This window comes from Pollachius pollachius, assembly GCF_949987615.1.
Source record: "Pollachius pollachius genome assembly, chromosome: 8".
Classification (NCBI taxonomy): domain Eukaryota; kingdom Metazoa; phylum Chordata; class Actinopteri; order Gadiformes; family Gadidae; genus Pollachius; species Pollachius pollachius.
Window position 1 is genome coordinate 1611816 of NC_136941.1, and position 16940 is coordinate 1628755.

General features: G+C 43.9%; 1 protein-coding gene across 6 annotated transcripts in view; it reads right to left on the bottom strand.

Moving 5' to 3' along the window:
- Window positions 1–16940, bottom strand: part of LOC307079174 (uncharacterized protein) — an 83069-nt gene that overhangs the window by 25115 nt on the left and 41014 nt on the right. The window contains exons 36-39 of one of the 6 annotated variants that reach the window (XM_079741301.1): window positions 15837–15873; window positions 14173–14225; window positions 13875–13935; window positions 9432–10370 (exon numbers count right to left, since the gene is read on the bottom strand). The exons of 3 other annotated variants lie outside the window; for them this stretch is intronic. In XM_079741301.1, the coding sequence (XP_079597427.1) occupies window positions 10153–10370; window positions 13875–13935; window positions 14173–14225; window positions 15837–15873 (369 nt within the window). In that variant the 3' untranslated portion in view covers window positions 9432–10152. Of the gene's footprint in view, window positions 1–9431; window positions 10371–13874; window positions 13936–14172; window positions 14226–15836; window positions 15874–16940 lie in introns of those variants that run through there. 2 more of the 6 variants (XM_079741305.1, XM_079741304.1) reach the window with 2 other exon arrangements.

Below are 16940 nucleotides of genomic sequence, written 5' to 3' on the forward strand. Positions count from 1 at the left end.
ACCCGAAAATTTTCAGAGAAAGATGGAGGAAACGCTGGAAGGCCTACCAGGGAACGCTGTTTACATGGACGACATCATAGTGCATGGAAAAGATATGGCCCAGCACGACGAACGTCTACGGCAGGTCATGGAGCGCCTGGAGACAGCTGGGCTGAAGCTAAATGAAGAGAAGTGTGCCTTGAGACAGCGAAGACTAAATTTTTTGGGTCACGTGATAGACGCAGATGGCACACGTCCTGACCCAGCCAAGGTCTCCGCTATAAACGACCTGACTCCACCCACTAATGTCCATGAGCTGAAGAGAGTCCTCGGGATGGTGAATTATTTAGGTAAATACATCCCGAACCTAGCTGCTGTGGGGCAGCCCATGTACGAATTACTGAAGTCCAAATCCGCGTGGACATGGGGCCCAGTACAGCAGTCAGCATTCCAATCCATCAAAGAACTTCTTACAACCCCACCCACTCTGGCGTTTTATGATGTCAACAAACCCACTGCTGTCTCTGCAGATGCCAGCAGCTATGGAATAGGGGGCGTGCTGATGCAACTGCACAGTGAGGGCTGGAAACCTGTAGCCCATTGTTCATGGCGTCTGAGTGGGGCGGAAACTAGGTACGCTCAGATAGAAAAAGAGTTCCTGGCGAGCGTCTGGACCTGTGAGCGGTTTGGGAAATACTTACATGGCCTAGAGGGGTTCAGGCTGATCACAGATCACAAACCGTTAGTCCCGCTAATGAACTCCAAAGACCTAGATACTGTCCCCATCCGCTGCCAGAGGCTCCTGATGCGGCTGATGAGGTTCAACCCTACAGCGGAATATGTACCAGGGAAAACCCTCGTCACGGCAGACGCGTTGTCCAGGAGCCCAGTAGGAGATGCGCAGGATGGAGGCGACACCAATGTTGATGTGGAGTGCTACGTAGAATCCATCATCAACAACATGCCGGCTACAGAGGGGAGAATGGACAGTATCAGAGCTGCCACAGTTGTTGATGACACACTACAAGCTGTGGCCAGATACATACAGTCCGGGTGGCCTGATCACGTAGGTAAGACACACCCAACGGTTAGAGAGTTCTTCCCCATGAGAAACGAGCTGTCAGTTCACCAAGGCCTGGTGATTAGAGGCAATAGGATAGTAATCCCAGAGACATTGAGAGCAGATGTGTTAGAACGTATCCATGATGGTCATCAGGGACTGACTAAATGCCGAGACAGAGCTAACTCTGCCGTCTGGTGGCCGGGTATATCAGCTCACATCAAGCAGAAAGTCCTAGCCTGCCAGCCTTGTCAGGAACAAAGGAGAGCTCAGTCCAAAGAGCCTTTGATCTCCACACCGCTCCCGGACAGGCCATGGAAAAGAATCGGCATGGACTTATGTGAGTACAACAAACAGAACTATTTAGTTATCTCTGACTACTATTCACGGTTTATTGAGATTCTCCATATGCCCACCACCACTACCGTCCAAGTAGTCACAAAACTGAAAGCTACTTTTGCCCGCTATGGGGTGGCAGACGAAGTGGTCAGTGACAATGGCCCACAGTTTTCTAGTGAGGAGTTCAAGCAACTGGCCCGTGAATTAGACTTCACACACATCACATCGAGCCCACACCATCCTCAAGGCAACGGGCACGCCGAAAGAGCGGTGCAAATAGCAAAAGGGATCCTGAGACAAAAGGACCCTCTCCTGGCACTTATGTGCTACAGATCTACTCCGTGCAGCAGCACTGGGGTAAGCCCAGCAGAACTCTTAATGGGCCGCAAGATTCGAACCACTCTGCCTACCCTTGACCGCAACCTACAACCCAGACGGCCTAACAAGCAGAGTATTGCAGCCAAGGACGCATCAGAGAAGAGGAAACAAACCTACTACTGCAACCAACGCCACGGAGTGAAGAACCTTCCAACACTAAGGGCAGGGGACCACGTCCTCACCAGACTGGACCATCAAAAGTCCTGGGTCACTCCAGCTGTGGTGACTGGCGAGAGCATCACACCGAGATCCTACCTTGTGGAGACGGAGCAGGGAGCCAGACTTCGCCGCAACCGTCGCCATCTTCAGGTGGTGCCCAGCGTGAGATCTACACCATCAGGTACACTGGGGCCTCAACCAGAGCAGCCGTCCAGTGACCCGGGGAGAAGCACTACAATGGTTGACACCAGCACGGGCGCAGTTGCTGATGGCCTGACTCAGACCAGGTCAGGCAGGGTCAGTAGACCAGTTCAGAGACTGGACCTGTGAGCGGTCGTGTCATCTGGACACTTGGAAAAAGGAAAAGAGTTCCAGTAATGTCTATCATACTGTGCACTGTGATACACGAGAATGGTAATATTGCATTGAGTTCAAACAATGAAAAGTGTTTCATCTTTAATGTGAAAAGAGTTCCAGAAATGTCTATCATACCGTGTCGGAATGTATTGGTTGGTTTTACATTGAGTTCCAGAAGGCCGTACACATTTTCCTGGTTTGGTAATAGAATTAACAGAATAGTACTTTAATAAGCCTTAAGTGATGTTCCTAGCCAATGTTGATAATTTCAGTGTTAAGATCGTAAGAATCTCAAGGGGAAGATGTAATAGAATTGTATGATCATATGTAAATGACGTACCCGGATACGTCGTGACGGAACGGGGGGCATGCGCGGACGCGGACCGAAAGTAAAGACGTTGATTTAACTTGGACTCATGTGTGGACGTCTTTTATTATAAGTAACCAAATACTTTACATTGGGAGTGGGCGGAATGGTTAATAAGCCATGCCTACATGTTCTAATTTACCCAGGTAAACCTTTGGTCTGTCTTGGCTTTAGCGGACATGGCAAAGTGGCCATGTTTGTATTCTTTAACTTATCTACAAAATCATTAAACCTTACATGGTGTTGTCTATTACGTGGAGAACAAACCATTCATAACTGTTAGCTTGAAACATGTCATCAGAAATAGCAAAGACTATACTACGAGGCAGATCACGAGGCAGAGGGCTGTTCTTTTTAACGGAAGGTTGGGATGCAGAGCAGACACACACGAGAAAGCGCAAAAAAAGCGATCTACACTAAAAACACAGGATATCTCAGATGCAGACTCTGAATATGTTCCTGTTGTGGCCGCTAGAGGGCAGTGTGTTTATCAACCCGTCCGATAGCCAGGCGATTGTACATCATGGGCCAGCATACACCATGGACTGTCTGTACTGCCATAGACTATGAAACAGCCTCCTAGAGGGTAGTTTATGCTAAGGCTTTTCTTCATGGCTTTCTTAGTATGGTAGGGTACACCATGATGTGCTTTCACTCATTGAGTCGTGTTTCCACTTCAAAACATGAAAGCTACACTTTCACGGCTGGAGCCCACTTGAACGGGGCTACAGCTGTGTATATCACACGACATTTCATATTTTAAAACAGCCGTCATTATCTGTCTGTAGATATTTTCATAACGAGTGATTCCTTTCTATTTTAACCCACCTGCTTTCTATAATCCTCTGTATATTGTCATAGTGGGTCCAGTCTGTATATCATAGTGGGTCCAGTCTGTATATCATAGTGGGTCCAGTCTGTATGTCTTCATAACGCAGAGGTCTATGAAACTGATTTGGTGAATCAGTGTGTAGGTCCGTAGGTCCGATTCTAAAGCATGAAAATGCTGTTTCTTAACTGGCATTAGCCTGATGTTGGGGTGAACAGGAAGTGGGCGGGGTAAGCAGGCGTAGACATGTATACAAAGAGAAGGCATTGGCCCTTTGGATCGTACCTCAACGTCGACGCCGCATTGGAGAGGCAAAGACCGGCCAGTAAATGGTCTAGAACAGGGGTTTTTAAAGTATGAGAGAGTGAGCCCCCCCTCAGAGAACAAATTTCAGCTGAGCCCCCCCCCAAAAGAATGTTCTAAATCCCTGTGTTTTGAAAGATCTTTTAATTATTTTACACATTTTAAACATCTGATCGTATTTCAAACATCTCTGATCATATTTTACACATTTTAAACATCTCTGATCATATTTCTTTGAAACATTTTTAAATTTTTTGAAACATTTCAACATATTTTTGAAACATTCTAAAAATCTTTGTGCGTTTTTAAACACATTTAACACATTTTAACATCTTTATCTAAGCATGTTTTTGCTTAACGTTTTTGAAATATATTTGAACATCTTAATCTGTAAACTGCCAGTTTAACCTCCTTTTTTAGCTCACCTCAACTTTAGTGGGAGCAATCAGTTTGCGTAGCTGTGTTCGAAATCGTTCACCATCACGGATATAGTGCACTATATAGGGTGCTCACCATTTTGTAGTGGTGTTCAAATTCTCCGTGGTAAATTTCACGCACTATAAAGTAGACTTAAAATACCCAAAATTTGAGTGAACATACGATGTTCCCTACATGTTACTCCCGTATACCACAATGCAATGCGGTCGTGTTTTTCCGGCTCCGGCTTTCGTTTAGAAATGTCAACAATTTGTTTGGGATTTAACATAGAAAATATAACATTCAAAATTAATAAAAGAAAACTTGATCAAGGAAATGTAACATTCAACATCAATACAACCTCCAGCTTACCTCGTGAGTGCCCGGTTTGTTTACATGATGTGGGCGCATCTGTCTGCGTCACACAAATACCCGGCGCATTTACTGACGCAAAAGACGTTTAGAAATGTTCAGCGTAGTGTCCGAATTGTCGTTTGTTCGTTCCCTATATAGTGCTCTATATCATAAACACTATATAGGGAATAGTATGTGAGTGAATAAGGACGACGCGCTGTGTCTGTTTTTTCTGTTACTTTTTCTGGTTTATTTTTTTCTCACGTCTCGCCCCCCCTGAAGAACTCTGGCGCCCCCCAGGGGAGGCGCGCCTCACAGTTTGAAAACCACTGGTCTAGTAAACGTGAGCTGCTTTATTTCTGGATAAATGCACTTTAACATTTACAATTCTCTACTGATTTCAGTTACTTATTTTAATCCAAGGTTTTAGGATCTAAATTAGGAGTTAAACAATTAAATATATATTTTATGATATTATATTTTATATAGGCCTTTAGGATAAGACATGTTATTTTAATTCAAGGGTTTAGGATCCACTAAGGTTGATCCACTGAGGTGGATCCTAAACCCGAGAGTTAAACAATTAAATATCTATTTTATGATGTAATATTTTGAATAGGCCTAGAGGATAAAAAATCATATCATATAATATTAATATTTATAATGTAATTTCGAATTGAAATCGGTTGACAAATGTAAACGTTCTCATCCAGAAAAACAGCAGTTCCTGGGTTTCCGTTTATCTGCAATAGGTCGAGCAGCCACTGTGGGGTCTATGTAAATATGTCTATGAAAGCAGGTGACATAGCTACCATCTCTGTTCTCATTGGTGGTTTATCCCCAACGGAGAAATATGACTCACAGAGATGTAGTCCCCCTTTAATAATAGCCATAATAATAGGTCTTGGAATCACGGTCCATTGAATCATGGTTTCTTTTTGTCATTGTTCTGTACTTTTATAAAAGATGTAATATACTGTGAACAGGGACCCAGTTTTATTTTAGACGCTGCTGGAGCTGCCCATCGAGGAGGTCCGTTGCTCCTAGAATGAGAAAATGTTTTATCAAATGCAACTTGGTTTATTGTGCGTTTGTCGTTCATAAAGGAAACACAAAGTGCTTAACAAGGGAAACGACACAACAAGAACAAGACATTTGTTTATAGTTTGTGATGTTATATTATTGATCAATTGTTAAAAGTAATTAAGGTTTTGTAAGATGTTAGTAGGGTTATTCTTTTTTTAAATATCAAAGTACTGAAGTTCAACTACCATGTAAACAACAGGTAAATGCATCCAAGACAAAAAACACAAAGTGATTCCTCAAAAGATATAATTTGCTACGGCAACAATGTTAAAGTCCAACTATTAACATAACTATGTAAATAGTTATACTTTTATCGTATGATTTTGAAATTGTATTTCTTCTTTCCCCTCCAGGTGCTCATTGTGGATGTGTGCGGACAAGTTTGTCATTCAGGTGTGTATGTGTGTGTGTGTGTGTGTGTGTTGTGTGTGTTTGTATCCTTATAAAAGGGGGATGACAGGTCCGTCAGCTAGAATCAATAGGAGGCCGGTATGAAGCCCTTGCCTGAACCTGTCTGTGTTTTTTACCCACAATGCACTTGAATGTGACAGAGACAAATTCCACATTCCATACTCGTTCATTGCCAATTAAAATGTTAATAATTGTGGGGGGGGGGTGAGGGTCACACATAATAGTATATAGTATAGTATAACACTTTATTAGAACTATACTAGAACTCTAATAAAAGGTAAATAAATGGTGTAAAAATGTCTAGTTTCACGGAAGAGACCTTATATTATGATTGTTGTATTTTTTTTTGTTTTAATTGTTTTGATTTTATGAATATACGTCAGTGGTTGACTTATTCCCCCGCCCTGATGGACACCAATGTAGTTAACGTCACCTGATACAGTGTACTACTTCCATCCAACTCTAATACAGTGGTTACAAAACCATTTGTCAAGTAATATCCATTACTTGACAAATTACAGCTCCATTACTGCTGGAGGAGGGAGAGCTGATCCTGGGGCAGGAGGCGGAGCAGGAGGGGGCCAGCCCTGAGGTCAGTCCCCGTCCTGGGTCCCATGTGGAAACGAGTCCATTCAGAGACTCCGGAGAAAACATTTTCTGCTTTCATTCTGTGGTATGAATGTAATGCTATGCAGGGCATGCTAGCGTGTTAGCATAGCGAGTTTCACGGTCGTCCTGCACCCCCATTGAGAGGGGGTACACTATAATATCAACAGCCTAACATGGTCATTGTCCAGAGGTATAGTTTTAATCAGATGTAACATGAGAACGGCGCGCCGTGGCCATGACCCTTGCTAAGAGACCGACGCGAGGCATACAGTCCCCGGGTTCCCCTAAAGCTCCTTCACTCTAACCCAACCCCTCCACCTGAACCACGCGAGGTCTTCACCAGAACCTCGTGTTGCCAGCCAGTGGGGTGCATGAACGCGCTAAAAGAGCGGCGTTCATTGAACGCACTTATATATTTTGTGAACGGTGAAGGACGCTCACGCACTGTTTACCGGCTCCCGTGGATTAACTGCAACAGGCATCATGCCAGCATGGCTTCTTAAAACAATAATGACAACGGAGCTAAATGAGTTTTATGAACAAACAAGTACAGATTTGAACGGTAAAAGTCTGAACGTCAGCCACATCGGTAACAAATTTAGATGTATGACGGATTGATGAGCAACGTTTGCTACAGTCCACTGGGTAGGCTGATTGACTGATCTATCCAGTACAAATCTAGGTGGACACGCCCACTTGTGATGTCAGAAGCTGCACATTTTCAAAGGGCTTGTAACGGCTAATCACACTCACACCTGGTGGTATAATATGTCCCCTTTAAACTGTATTTTGGGTCATTTTCATTGGGTGATGAAATTATATGTGAGTAAACAACATCAGACTAGGTTTGGGGTGGTGTAGTGAGCTAAAGCCAGTTATCAACAGCCAAAGTTAGCTTAAACCCTGCTGCTACCGCTACGTTAACTTCGAATAACCCTGTCAAAAGGTGTGTCCGTTGTGGTTATTCTGGTTTGGAATGAAACAATTGTCATGACAAGCTGTCCGAATTAGTATTGGGAATATGTACACTTGTGTACATACATACCATTTTTCAATGGACAACCCACAAATATTATAACAAGAAATGTTATAATCTTTGATTGTCAGCACCTGTCTGGGCTCAGTGACTCTGTGGCCTCCTGCTGGTTATTCTCGGTTTTGTCCACCATGTGTCTATTTTACATTAAGGGCATTTAGCAGACGCTTTTATCCAAAGCGACTTACAATAAGTGCATTTGTTACAATAAGTACATTTGTCATAAGAAGTGAAACAATATATCGCTGTCGGTACAGTAAAGATGTTCATAGAACCAAGTTCAAGTATTACAATCGCTAGGCTAACCCATTCCCTGTGTAAAGCAATGATAGCAGCTACTGTAGATGCTACACAATTAAGTACCTTGAATAAGTGCAATGTACAAGTGCCAGGACGAACAACATTCAATGGTGGCTGTGCATTGGTTTCTATGCAGAGTCGAGGTGAACTCTGAACAGGTGAGTTTTGAGTCTTTTGCGGAAGCTGGTGAGCGACTCTGCGATCCTGACATCGGTAGGGAGCTCGTTCCACCACTGAGGTCCCAAAACAGAGGAAAGTTGTGACTTCGCTGATCGACCTTTGCTTGCTCTTAGCGATGGCGGTACCAGACGTCCAGCTGAGGTAGTTGAGCGGAGGGATCGAGCTGGGGTGTGTGGCTTTACTAATGCTTGGAGGTAGGCAGAGGCAGTTCCATCGACTGCCTTGTATGCCAGTACCATCATCTTGAATCTGATGCAATCTATTACAGGGAGCCAGTGGAGGTCTCGGAAGAGGGGGGTTACATGTGAGAACTTTGGTAGGTTGAACACGAGGCGCGCTGCCGCATTCTGGATGCGCTGCAAGGGTTTAATCGCAGAGGCAGGGAGTCCAGCCAGGAGCGAGTTGCAGCTTCTGCAGGACTAGAAGCTAAGCTGCTTCCCTTGTGAGGAAGGGCCGATCCTGCGGATGTTGTAAAGTGCAAATCTGCAGGATCGGGCCACCGCAGTGATGTTTGCGGTGCAGCATAACTGATTGTCCAACACTACACCAAGGTTTTTGGCAGTCGGAGAAGGAGATACAGTGATGTTCTCAACAGTGACCAGTAAGTCCATGTGTGGGCAAAGAGTGTCGTCAGCATAGAAGTGATAGGAAAAGCTGTGGGATGTAATTACAGAGCCCAGAGATCTGGTATAGAGGGAGACAGAAGAGGCCCCAGTACAGAGCCTTGAGGGACACCAGTATCAAGCATGAAAGGTTTGGACAAGGAGCCATTCCATGTTACCTGATAAGTGCGATTCATCAGGTAGGATGTGAACCACTATTTTTGTAGTGCCTCTGACTTCGCCTCTCACCTGTCCATCATGGTTTCCCACCCTTTTTCCTGCTCACCTGTTCCTCATTGTGTGTTAACTACTCCTATTTATATCCTGGGCTGTCAGGGCCAACTTGTCAGATTGATGTTACGTTTGGTCTTGGCTTACCTAGTCAGTTCAAAAGGCCCTGTAGTCTGCCTGCCTAGTTCCTGCCGGTCTGGTTCCTGCCTGCCTGGCTCCTGCCGGTCTGGTTCCAGCCTGTGGTTCTGCCCTCTGACTGATCCCTGACTACTCTTCAGAAGGTGACCTGTCTTTTCTTCCTTTGTTTGGATTGTTTCCCTGTCTTAGTCTACAGCGGCCTTGTGCCCTTTTGTGCTATTTCAATCTTCCCGTGAGACCAGACTTTAGGTGGAGTTTCCAGGTCCCTTGTCACAAACAGAACACAAGCTAAGACGCAATGTTCAACCCTTTATTCCTGGGCCCTCATCACAGGATACCCCAACAACCAGCCCTTCTCTTGCTCCACTTGATCACAAACAATAATATGTAACTAACAATGTTTGACTGACACACGAAAGAAGGCCATTTAATGCTAATCCCAGCACCCTAAATGCTTCCTGATCAACTCAAGAACAGTAGTAAATAAAAAGCACAGGAATTACACTTAAAAAAGCAAAAGCCATTAAATATAAATAAGATATCCTCATTGATGTACAGTGCAGTAGAAGTTTAGCAGACAAACAAAATATAGTTGTATGGGTGAAATATGTACATGTCATCGTTTAAAAACGTAAATATATAAAATATACTACAATTTTTTCTCAAAGACAAGTGGTTCCTCTCACCCAACATCTCCTTATCTCCGTATTAACATTCCCTGTACATCTTCCATGGTGGACGCCCAAGAGATGTGGAGCTTGGAACCAAACAAACGTTACCCATCATATCCCAGGACGCCTTATAGACCAGACCTCACACTATTCATTAACCCCTCGCTTGTCTTTGCTCTGTATGTCACATATAGAAGTATAATGTGAGGATTGATCAAATAATGATGACACACCACGCCTCTTCTTCTGTGAAAGCTGGCATCAGAAAATAATCTGCCAGGTATATTTCCTCCTCTAGTTTCTGAGTTTGAAACATCAGATTCACTTTCAGGTTGATCCAGAATTTTTAGAACTGCGTTACTTTGTCTCCTGTAATGTCATTCACCTTCAATAGTGAAACACGCTCAATGTTAAGGAATCCTGGGACTGGACCCATCTCGATGTCTCTCCCTCCAGCAGCCGACCAGCAGGCTGACTGGGAGGTGGAGGGGATGGACTGGGAGGCACTAATGTCTCTCCTGATGACATCGTCCTCAGGATCTCTGGACATTAGCGGTGTAGTTTCTGGAAGAGAAGGCAGCAGAGAGTCAGGACATACAGCCAGCCTCCACATGCAGCAACACTCACTGAAGACTGAAGCCCAGTGGAGCAGCTCTGCAGCTGGGTACTCTCAGGTGGAGATGAGGTCACAACCAGACACACAAACACACACAGCCAGACACACACACAGCCAGACACACAACCAGATATAGCCAGATACACACAGCCAGAAACACACACAGCCAGACACACACACAGCCAGACACACAACCAGATATAGCCAGACACACACACACAGTCAGACACACACACAGACACACAACCAACCCTCACAACCACACACAAAAAACAAGACACACACAATGAGCATGATTATAGATAACGGTTGACCGCAGGGCCCGGTTTCCCGAAACCTTCTTTAAGCCTTCTTAACGCTGAGTCATTCGTAACCTCTACTTAAAGATCTCCCTTAACATTTTGCGTGTTTCCCGAAACGTTCTTTACTACGAATCTCTTTAGTACGTTGTTCGTTGGTAAGGTTGGTCTGAAGCGCTCGTAGGACCTTCTTAGCTCTACCGTAGTGATGTTTCGGTGCCTGGCTCTAGTCGCCGCCACTGTACAGTAACCTTTAGAAATCCCCGTTGCTCATTAAACTGCCACATTGGCAGTGTTGTGTTTCACCATTGGTTTTAAGTCAGGTATTTTAACAGTTAATGGAAGGACGTGATATGAGGCGTAGCAGGATAATAATGCAGGATAGCAGGGTAGGCCAAGTTGTTTAATTGTTCATTCCAAGGTCGCATCCGTAGTCAATTGAGGCCAAATCAAACGGCATGTTTGAATTAACAATGTTGTCTCGGCTGTTATTGATTTGGGCCGTTGGTACAATAGGCGAGTTCAGTTTGATTCGCTCACCAACAATTAAAAAATGAACAAAACTGTCTTCTAAATTATGGAAATTATACTGAGAAACGAATAAACCATTAGGAGCAACGATTGAACGGCGGTCAAAATACTTTTTTCAACCACCGCCTCTTTCCCTTGACATTTCCCACTGCAGGAAATGTATACATGATCCCACTGCGCAATGTGTCGTCGGTGTGCCGTCCTCAGTATGTCTGTTAATACCCTGACGGCCAGCTAAACTCTTTCCCAAAACACCAAGACTCTGCAGACGTATATCTCACTTCCACGGGTTTATTGGACGCACATGGGAAAAGGTGAAACTGCAACACACAAATAAAAGGGCAGAGAAATCAGAAGTGTCTTACAATGAAAACTATACAAACTTGTCAAAATAGTGATTACTACCTTAAAATTAAATCAAAATACGTACCAACGATGCTATGTAAAGCACAAGATTTTGGCGGATGTAATTAAATTGTTCTAGATTTACTGAACCAGCTAGACGCAAAATGAGTTTACTTCCTGGAGTCACTCGATAGGCCGATCGGAACCGCGTATCTTAAAGGGAACGCGTCCTGAATAGAAACGCATACCTGTAACATGGAACTTGTACGCGTAACAAAGCAGTCGGAGTGACGTCTTTTCTGTGTCACTATTGGTCGTCAAATTTCAGTTTACCGAAGGGGTTGTTTTGTAACGCCTGGCGACATTTTTTTGTCTTTCTTTTTTACTTCTACCGAACGTCTAATGTTGATGTCCGTTGGACCTCCTTGTAAGGGCTATTTATAGTCCAAATGTGACATCTGAGTGACGTCTTTTCAACGTCAAATTTAGAATCATTTTAGACGCCTTTTTTATACTACTTCTCAATGTTTCAAGGTGTTTTCTGGACCATTTTTTTTCCTGTAGCTGTAGCATTTCTCCTTTGAACTGGGTAAAAAATAAAGTCAGTATGATATATCATAAATCTCAAGTTCCGCCTTGTGCGTCAGTGCCACACCATCACAAGCAATCGACTCCCCATCCGGACGGGGGTAAAAAAAAAAAAAAAAACGTTTGGAGGGAGGGGCTGATGGGGTGTATGAGCCCCCCCCAGAACCACCCGTGCTTATTTTAGATTTCCTGGTTTAATTATTTTAAGTAATCAAGTGATTCTTAATGCATATATTTATTTTTTCATTTATCTGTTTATTTAATGGAAATGCAGTCTGTGGGAAAAAGTTCAGTAAATAATTTCATGGTAGCCTTAAAGAATTGTGACGCCATGCCAGCCATTGTGGTGGGCATCCGTGGCCTACTTGTTAAGGAGTTCGAATCCAGACTGGGACACAAAAAGTGTGGACAAGGTAGTGCAGCACTCTCCTACGTCCTCATCCACGGATGAGGTGCCCTTGAGCAAGGCACCTGAAACTCCCACCTACTGCGGTGTGCATGTCTTCATGGGATGGGTCAAAAGCAGAGGACGAATAAGAAGCAGAGGACGAATAAAGGTGACTTAAACTTTTTCCCGGTCGATATTTTCAAGAGAGCGAGGGTGCGAGCGAGAGACACTGATCTCAAACAAACCAGCAGATAACAGCTCCGTATCAAGGGCGTATTTCAAAGTGAGCCAGTCAGTACGTTTACATGCACAGCTTATTCAGATTTCAGCCATAGTTCGACTATGCTCCTCAATTGGATAACTGCAATTGTCAGTTCACTTCGGGTCCATAGCATTTCTCCGACGCTCCATTTAAATAAATTGCTGTTTCTCGTTTTCCGACAGCAACAACCATGAACATATGAATTAATCAATTAATTTTAAAAAATAGCGTGCTAAGAGTGGACGCTATTGGGAAACCGGGCCCAGTACTGATCAGTACACAAGTGAAAAAAGGTCCAAAGGTCATCTTGGTTTAAAGAATAATTGAATTAAGTTGCAGTCTAATATCACACTAAAAATTGGACGTTGGATAGACGTTCAGATCATGTCTGTAGTCCGTCGGTCCATGACCAATTCTGGACATCTATTTGACGTCCAAACTTGGTCCACTATTTGGGCGTCAAATGATGACCAAACTTGGACGTCATATTGACGTTCAACATTTCACCATTGAAATGGGGTCATTGTTTGGACGTCATTTGGACGCCTATGCCAGGTGCAGGAAATGTATTCATGATCCCACTGCGCAATGTGTCGTCGGAGTGACATCTTTTCTGTCATTATAGGACGACAAATTTCAGTCCACTGAAGGGGTTGTTTGGTAACGCCAGGCGACGTCTCTTTTTCAACTTCTACCGAACGTCTAATGTTGCTGTCCCTGGGGCCTCCGTGTAAGGGCTATTTGTAGTCCAAATGTGACGTCAAATTTAGACTCATTTTAGATGTCTTTTTCATACTATTTCTTAATGTTTCAAGATGTTTTCTGTACCATTGGTCGACTTCGTCTCGGGCAGTAAGCCGTCCACGAGCCAGGCATATCAAACTGTTTATTGCCCTGCCTCTCGGTGATTATCCCTTACATCTCGCATCTATTTCAGAGGTACAGGGTAAACTGATGGTTAATATTTAATATAATGTGGATTAGTTCATAATGTCATTAGTTACATAACTGCAGCTGTAACACAATTAACACAACTCACCTTCAGCAGGCTGTGTTTCACTGGAGGGAGCTGGAGGGCTGGATGTCTCTAGACCTGCAGGCTGTGTTCAAACATACAGTTCATCCATGCTGTTACATCACTGCATTAAATCCTTCATTCTACTGCATATAAGGCAGCACTGTACAAATACATTTTATACAATTTGACTAAGACCTTCAATTAATTTGTAACAATGTAAAGACGTAACTGTAACATTCAACAATAATAATACCTAAAATATAGCAGTTTATTATTAAAGACACACAAGCACAGACCACAAATAATGGGTTGAACGTACCCAGAGGAGAGGTGTGGACCAGAGACGAGACGTCCCTTCTCCAGCAGCTCCACCTGGTCGGTTATAGAGTAGATAAAGTTAGCCTTACATTACAAACAGAACCTGTAGCTGCTGCTGCAGAGTAGCTAGCTAGCTACCAAAAATGAAGGCTTTCCTTTCCTCCTCCTATTTTCTCCATTTTCTAAATTGCGCGCCTGAAGCCTGCCTCTCTCTTTCTGCCTTTTTTCACCGTGCAATAAAGTAAAAATATGTTCAACTTTGGGCGCTGGGCCCAGGGTAGCAGCACTCATCAACAAAATAATAGATGTAACAAAATGTCCAACAACGTTGAAAAAGCTTTCCAAGTACATTTTTACAGTCAGAGCAGATCTCTGGGAGCAGCTCTGTGAGAGTTCTGTACTCTTGGTGTACAGACGCTGCCCTGGTGCTTGGGGTCTCTGCACTTCAAATGAGTCTGGTAATTGTTTAGCATGAAACGGTAACCTGTCCCCCCCCTTTCAGTGAGCAAAGTAGGCTGCAAGATGGAAACTAGTGAGGGCAGCAAAGTGTATTACTTTTTCCTTTCTTTATTCTTTTCTCTACTCTAGTTTGGTCAGAAAAATAAAACTGTGGTCTGCTTGAAAACGGGGTTCTATGTCCGCTTCCAAGTGAACTCTAGTTTGGTTTGCTTTAGGTTTATAACGCAATCAGACCCGTCTATAACATGCTTAATGTTGTGTTAGTGTGTCGGCACTGCGGTTTCTGTATAAACTGTGTTAACAACTTGTTTTGAAAACAGGACGTAGTCACATGTGAAAAGTAGCTTACTCTCCATGTCAGCTCGGCCGTAGCCATTTCAATTAATTTGCAATAAAGGATAGAAAATGGGTGCAATCCAAATGTAAGGGCGGCCGGCTTGACCGCAGTCAACTATAACCCATCCACAAGACACACGATGCCTTGTGTGCAATTTTTCCACACACAGGAAATATGAAAACCATATTCAGCCAGGTATACGTGAATTTTTTGAGATTAAAGTGAGTCAGATGTGGTGCAATAAGAAGGGGAAAGCAGTTATCGAGATATGGCCTGAAGAATATGCAAAGACATTCTGTGGCTCATAAAATTGTGTGTCATCGATTACTTGTTTTAATTACTCAATTAAAGAATGGTGGAAGTTTCTCCAAATGATTTTTAATTTGTAGGAACACCGAAGCAAAATGAAAACTGAAGACCGGACAAAGTTGCTCCATTGATAGTGTCCTCAACTAGGAGGCGTTGGGAGTTTCCCTCGGAGGTTCTGTCGAACAGACGAACGACCCGCCGACTGCGAGGCGTTGGTTTACAATACGGTTGGCCTATCAGAGTCCAGTGTGAACGCTGACTGTACCAAATGAAAATGTAACAAAGCCTCAACTTCACCCTGAATCGTACCAAGTCTACGAACTAAAGGAGTGAAAGCGCCCTTTCTACCCTTGGTCCCTGCTCTTGTCATGATGACTCAGTGAGCTACGTTATAAACGCCACTGAGCTGGCGTTATGCTGGCCACATCGCCCCAGAAACGTTTTGAATCACAGCGATATCATTTGACTTGGTGTGAGTCAGTAACCCTTGCAAATCACTGGATATTAATAAATGATCTGTTACTCATTTACAAAGTGAAACATGTGGAATAAGAACTTACCAATGATCTCCAAATCTAGTTGCAGTGTTTTACTTTTCTATAAGAGAAAAATGTAAATGAAATTAAAAAAGAACATTGGGTTCATTACAAGGTCATCATCTAATAACTCCACCACTGCCAGCTAGGCAGTGGTGGAGTTATTAGATGATGACCTTGTAATGAACCCACAGGTGCATGTGGAAAGGCATCAAAACTATAACTGACTACAAATATAAGACCACTGTCATGACCTTGCTCTGGGTGGTTGTGCAGGGGATTGTGGAGGCGTGTCTCAGGTGTGACAGCAGGAGCTGCAACACACCTGATCTCCATTCCAATCAGGCTCCTCCACACTTATTTAAGATGGCTTCTAGGCCATCTCACTCTCTCTGATCCTACCCAGACAGCAGGGCTGTAGGTTCTTTAGATGGGTCTGATATACTACACTACACTATTCACATGCACCCATACACTACAGACACTACTGATGATACTGATGGTTTACATGGTTACATGGTTTATCGTTATCTCTTTACAGAGGTTATTGGTACAAAATAAATACACTAAATATACTACTGTGTGGTCTCCCCTTTTTTGTCATGAATTACAAGCTAGTTCATGACACCGCACTGGTTAGCGAGGAGGAGGAGCAGACAATCACTCTTCAGCACCAGCAGGTGAGGTCCACCTTGAGAAGGATTGACACCAATAAGGCTACTGGCCCTGATGGGTTGTCGGGCCGTATACTGAGTTCATGTGCCGACCAGTTGGCAGGAGTCTTTACAGAAATCTTCAACCTCTCCCTGCAACAAGCTGCAGTTCCCACCTGCCTTAAGACCACTACCATCGTCCCTATCCCCACAAAATCTGCCATTCCCTGCCTCAATGACTACCGCCCAGTCGCCCTCACCCCAGTAGTCATGAGGTGCTTTGAGCAGATGATACTGGTCTACATCAGAGACCACATCCCTGTGGACCTGGACAGCCACCATTTTGCCCATGAGGCAAACAGATCCACAGAGGACGCTGTCTCCATCGCACTTCACACAGCCCTGTCCCACCTGGAGTACCGAACACATATGTAAGGATGTTCTTTGTGGACTTCAGCTCTGCCTTCAGCACCAT